We start from the raw sequence: 6258 nt of genomic DNA on the forward strand, positions 1-6258 counted from the left end.
GACCTTGCAAGGTTAATATGTGTGCACTAGTGATGGGCAGATGAAGCCCCATGAAGCACTGAAGCTTTTCATCCAATTGGTTCACCCCAACGCGAAGCTTCATGAAGCTTCATTTGCTCTAGCAGGACACCTACTGGACATAAAAATAATAGCTGGCATGAATTTGAAGAGTGTGGCATTTTGCACACAGCCTGTAAATGTCAACAACAAAAGGAGTGTGTAAAACATGTATATTGTAGTGATGGCAGTATACTGTGTATATTTATAGTGGCAGTATGGGAAATGATTATTTGGAAATGCTTGAAATGGAAATGATCATTTACTGTGAGGTGAGGTGTGGTTGGGGTGTGGACAGTGGTTGTGCTTTTGTAACGTTGAGGTATGGACAGCTACACACTGAGGCTTTGAGCCTCAGTCCTGCCTGTTCACATTTTATTCTGTAAAAACTAAATTTTCACTGCTTTTATGACCTTTTTAGTGGGGAGAACATAGCTAGGATTTAATGATTTAACAAATCTTTTGAATCCTTTGTCCTCCACAATGCTAAATGGCTGGGAGTCCTCAATCACCATGCTGACCAGGTCTTCATCTATTTGAGATTGTTCTCCTGAGGAAAGACAATAAAGATAAAGCACAAATATAAATATCACACACGTAACTTATAACAGTTGTATAATATTGTTATATCATTTAGTAACATTACTGCATCCTATATTATCATTGCATTTGATGGCTCACCTGGTCTTGCTCCACGATCGGTGTCCCCCTTATTCTCATGCAAAGCTCTGTAGTGCCTAAGCATGGATGAGGTGTTGCTGTTATATCCCAGCTCCCTGGCACATAGCAAACACTTCACCTTGTACAAAAGTCAAGACAGCTCAACATAAATTGTATTGCACCATCAGTATCATGAAAATACATCTTCTGTAGAAATTTACATACCTTGTTGGGAGGAATAAGATCAAAATGTTCCCACACAGGGGAGGACATCCTCCTCTTCTTAGCTGGCTCCATTCTCTCCTGACTTTCCTCACTCTCATAAACCTCCATACGGTCTCCAAACTCTCACTAACCGCAACTCTCCATCAAACACCCACATTTTTGAATGAAGTCTGAGGGGTTTATATCGCTGTCATATCTCGCGGCAAAGTTCGAACCACTTCATGAACCAGTCACGTGGTACAGCCGGGCAGCGAGGCTTCGGACGTCATCATTTTCAGCTCCTCCCATAAATGAAGCAAGCCTCGATACGCACTTCGCGGAAACGCCCCCTCCATTACTCGACACACGCTCCGAAGCCTCGATACAGAACGTCCCATCACTAGTGTGCACGCCATATAAACATTGGAAGGTGTGATGGAAAAATGAATACATTTAATAAAGAAACGATATTGAACAATAAATAGAATATTTTAAAGTAGTGACTGTAAATTAAACTAAAGTGAATCAACAGATGGTGAGGTGTGGAGCTTACCATGTGTGGCATGCCATCACACACCTCCCCTCTTCAGAGGGGAGGTGTGTGATGAGAGAGATAGTCAGCAGTAAGGTTCTCCTTGCCTGGTACGTGGTGGACAGTGAATCGGAATGGCTGTAAGGCCAGGTACCAGCGGGTAATTCGCCCATTTGTGTCCTTCATCTGCTCAAGCCACTGTAGTGCTTTGTGATCAGTTTCCAAGGTGAAGTCTCTTCCCAGTAGATAGTAGCGGAAGGAGTCCAGGGCCCACTTGATCGCTAAGGTCTCCTTCTCTACTGTGGAATACCGAACTTCCCGTGGAAACAGTTTCCGGCTGATGTAAGCCACTGGATGGCGGCCTTCCATGGTTTCCTGAAGGAGGACAGCTCCCAGGCCCCGATCTGAAGCATCAGTCTGTAATATGAACGGTTCATCAAAGTTGGGACTGTACAAAACCGGTTGCTTACTTAGTGACTGTTGTATGTCATGAAATGCTGCCACTGCCTCCTCTGTCCACTGGATGTAATTGGGGGAACGTGATCCCGTCAGGTCTGTGAGCAGAGCTGCCCTGTTGGAGAACTGAGGGATGAAACGACGGTAGAAACCTGCCATGCCCAGAAAGGATCTCAGCTGCTTCCTTGTTTGGGGCAGGGGGGATGATTCCATGGCCTCGATTTTGCTGACTTGTGGCCTGATAACCCCCTTGCCGATGACATGGCCCAGGTATTCTGTCTCAGCAGTGGCGAAAACACACTTTGACGGATTCACTGTCAACCCAGCTGAGTGCAGGTGGTCCAGAACAGTTCGCAGGTGTTCCACATGCTCCTCCCAGGTGTTGCTGTGGATAACAATATCATCCAAGTAAGGAGCAGCAAAGTCAGAGCAGTCATGTAATACCTGATCCATCAGCCGTTGGAAAGTTGCTGGAGCTCCATGTAGTCCAAATGGCAAGACTGTAAATTGGAAAAGCCCCCATGGTGTTCTGAATGCTGTGAACTCTCTGGACCGTTGAGTGAGTGGGACCTGCCAGTAACCCTTACACAGATCTATTGTGGTCAGGTACCTTGCTTTTCCCAGACGTTCAAGTAGATCATCAATTCTTGGTGTCGGGTAGGAGTCAAACATGGATATGGAGTTCAGGTACCTGAAATCAATGCAGAACCTCATACTCTCATCCTTTTTGGGTACCAAGACCACAGGGTTGCACCATTCACTCTTAGATCTTTCGATGATCCCTAGGGATAACATCAAATCAATTTCCTTCTTCAATGAAGGCAGCAGACGTTCCGGGATCCTGTAACTTAATCGTCTCACAGAGGCACCTTCTCATACCACAATATCATGTTCGACAATGTCAGTTCTCCCTGGATTCTCTTGAAAGACTGCTGATTTACAGATTTCTCTCACCTGCTGCTGCTTGTCCTCTGGGAGATGGCTGAGATCATAATCTAGAGAGCCAGCAGGTGGTAGATATTGCTCATCTTCTTCAGGCACTCGCCGTATGAGCATTGCATCCGCCTTGTGTTCAATACGCTCCACCCACTCCTTCAGAAGGTTTATATGCAAGACCTTGCTGGAGCGCAACTGTCCTGGGGTGGACACCTCATATGTGGTGGGTCCCAGCTTCCTCATGACTTCAAATGGCCCCTGCCACTTTGCCAACAATTTGTTGTTGTCACTGGGGAGGAGCACGAGCACCTTTTGTCCTGGCTCAAACGCATGCTGACGAGCAGATTTATCATACCAAGACTTCTGCTGCTGCTGGGCCTCCACCATATGTGATTGAGCAAGTTCACTCATTTTCTCCAACCGTTCTCTCATCTGAATGACATAAGACAAAATTTTCTTGGATTCCTCCTCCGCCTTGTCTCCCTCCCAGATCTCCTTTAACAGAGTTAGAGGGCCACGAACCTCATAACCATACAACAGCTCAAAAGGGGAAAAACCTGTGGAGGCTTGGGGGACTTCCCTATAAGCAAAGAGTAGATATGGCAGCCATTGATCCCAATCGTTACCACTGTCGTTGACAAACTTCCTGAGCATCTGTTTCAATGTCTGATTAAACCGTTCTGTCAGCCCATCAGTTTGAGGGTGGTATGGTGAAGTTCTCAGACTCCGGATACCCAACAACTGATAAACTTGCTTTAACAGAGTAGACATGAAGTTAGTGCCTTGATCAGTTAGTATTTCTCGTGGAAACCCAACTCTTGCAAAGAACTGCACTAAACAAAACGCAATGGGCTTGGCCTTTATAGATTTTAAAGGGAACACCTCAGGATATTTTGTGGCATAATCTGTTACAACAAGCATGTAACGATTTCCTGCTTTGCTCCTCTCAACAGGCCCTACAATATCCATTCCAAGACGCTCAAAAGGAGTGCCGATGACAGGGAGAGGTTGGAGTGGAGCTCTATGGGGGATTTTAGCAGATGTTATCTGACACTGTGGGCAACTTTTACAAAACTGAGCCACATCTTTGCTAAGACCGGGCCAGTAGAAATGATGTTTGATGCGAGCTGTGGTCTTGTGTTTACCAAGGTGGCCAGCCCACGGAATAGAATGCCCTAAGGTGAGAATGGCGTTTCTAACCTTCTGGGGAACCACCAGCTGCAGCACCGACCCCTGCTGACGATAGAGAATGTCATTTTGCAAGATGTACTCACTGTTAAGAACCTGCTCTACTCCAGGTTCCTTTTCTTTGGCCTTCCGAAAAAGAAATATTAAAGATTGATCAGATTTTTGGAGTTCAGCAATTTCAGTTGGAATATTAAACCCTAGGGGTGACGGTGTTGGCTCAGCGTCTGTTAGTGTATCCACAGGTGAAAATTTGAATTTCTCCTGCCTTCTTTGTCTGCGGGTCTTCCGTGGCTTCGCCACAGTTGTCTCAAACTCCTCATTAAAAAAAAGGCAGGGCACTCAGGGTCTCAGAGTGGGTACTGACTTGCTTAGCCTGAGCTCTGGTAACAGCTACATTGCACTCCTCAGTCTGCTCAGACTCCAACAAATCAAAAAGCACAGGAAGGTCACGCACTAACACGGCAGAGTAAGGCAAACTGTTCACGACACCCACATTCAGCAGATACATCTGGTCCTGAACTTTAATGTAGATGTCAGCTGTCGGATATCTTTTCTCATCTCCATGGACACAACAGATTGAAATTGTATCACTGGTGCGAACAATATTAGGTGGGGCAAAATCTGAGTGAATAAGAGACTGAGAACTGCCAGAGTCAAGAAGGGCATTGAGTAGAACCCCATTCACTTCAATCTGACTCATTTTGATGGATTTGTCACTCTCCTGCTCAGGATCAGCATTAGAACGAGGGGCAAAGCACATTTGCACCATTTTAGCAGAATTTCTTGGGCACATGGGTTTTGTATGGCCCTCTAATCCACAAAGATAACAAATGAGCTTCTTACCAGAGACCTTTGGTGGTCTAGTGGTAGACTGAGAGGTCTTACTGGTGCTTGTATTTGCTGAATCCAGATGGTTTTGCTGAGGTATCTTCCGGGTGTCCCTCGATGCGTTCCATGCATTATGGCTCCATGCTTGCCCCTTCTTTCTGGCAGCAACAAAAACATCAGCTAACCGAGCCGCTTCCATTGCTGAACCAGGGTTGTGTTCTTTGATCCAAACCTGAAGCTCAGGAGATAACATTCTGAGAAACTGCTCCAAGATTATAGTTTCACCAATGTCATGAATAGTTTTACCCTTTGGCTGGATCCATTTCCCATAAAGCTCCTCCAGTCTCTTCGGAGGCGTGGGTTCGAATCCCACTGCTGCCACCAATTGTCAGGGACCAAGCAGTAAAGCATAAAGGACACAGGTGGTTTTAATTCAAAAAAAGGGTTTTATTGACCCAAAAATATGAAAATATATTTAACAAAGCCAAACTTAAACAGGCAGACCAATAAAAGAGGTCAACTCAATAGACTAAACTCAAGATAATAATTAACAAAACCTCAAACAAACATATGGTAAACTGACCTCCTGAAATGACACACAGGGGGACTTAAATACTGGTTTAGCTAAACCAAATGACACACACGGGGGAAAACAAGATGGCTGCCATATAACCAACTAATCCAAAACATTTAAACAAACATGAAACACCCCCCAGGCAATGAAGCATGTGGTGCAATCCAATTAGGCTGTCAGTAGTACTTCAGGTCTCCCAGCCCTTTGCCACACCTTTTGCCAGACAGGAGGAGACACCAACCCCCAGGTAACTCAAACAAAGAAAGATGTATTAATATAAAACAGAACTTTGACCTTGCAAGGTTAATATGTGTGCACGCCATATAAACATTGGAAGGTGTGATGGAAAAATGAATACATTTAATAAAGAAACGATATTGAACAATAAATAGAATATTTTAAAGTAGTGACTGTAAATTAAACTAAAGTGAATCAACAGGTGGTGAGGTGTGGAGCTTACCATGTGTGGCATGCCATCACAAAGACTCTTCTTTATGCATCCCACCTCCTCCCCATCTCCAACTCAGCCAGAGCTATATTCAAGGTTCAATCTTCATGTTCACCACCACCAGTGTCCAGACTCCGGAGGGTCCTGTCCTAAATCCTGTCACTGCTGAGATTCTGTTCTGCCTTTGTTCACCAAGTTTTAATTTTAATTTCTTTGATGTTTTACCTTTAGATTGATTTTAAATAAACCCCTAATATAACAGAAAACTCTTGCACCTTGATGCAAATAGCCTAGTGCATGTAAACAGGCATGCTTGGTGCAATACAAATTTAAATATGTAGCATTAGATCTGTTCAGGTTCTCAATTATAAAGGT

General features: G+C 44.6%; 1 protein-coding gene across 1 annotated transcript; it reads right to left on the reverse strand.

Annotated features, from left to right (window-relative positions):
* Positions 1-160: 160 nt before the first annotated feature.
* Positions 161-1328, reverse strand: LOC147301542 (uncharacterized). The gene is made up of 3 exons (XM_086284694.1): positions 943-1328; positions 739-856; positions 161-607 (listed from the first exon to the last, which is right to left on the reverse strand). Exons 1-3 carry the CDS (start codon positions 1048-1050, stop codon positions 447-449), a joined length of 387 nt encoding a protein of 128 aa, XP_086140820.1. The 5' UTR covers positions 1051-1328; the 3' UTR covers positions 161-446.
* Positions 1329-6258: the final 4930 nt, after the last annotated feature.

Source organism: Aulonocara sp. 'chitande type north' Nkhata Bay, linkage group LG23 (assembly GCF_057382095.1).
Source record: "Aulonocara sp. 'chitande type north' Nkhata Bay isolate Kocher_YH1m ecotype deep benthic linkage group LG23, A_spYH_male_GT1.1, whole genome shotgun sequence".
Classification (NCBI taxonomy): Eukaryota; Metazoa; Chordata; class Actinopteri; order Cichliformes; family Cichlidae; genus Aulonocara; species Aulonocara sp. 'chitande type north' Nkhata Bay.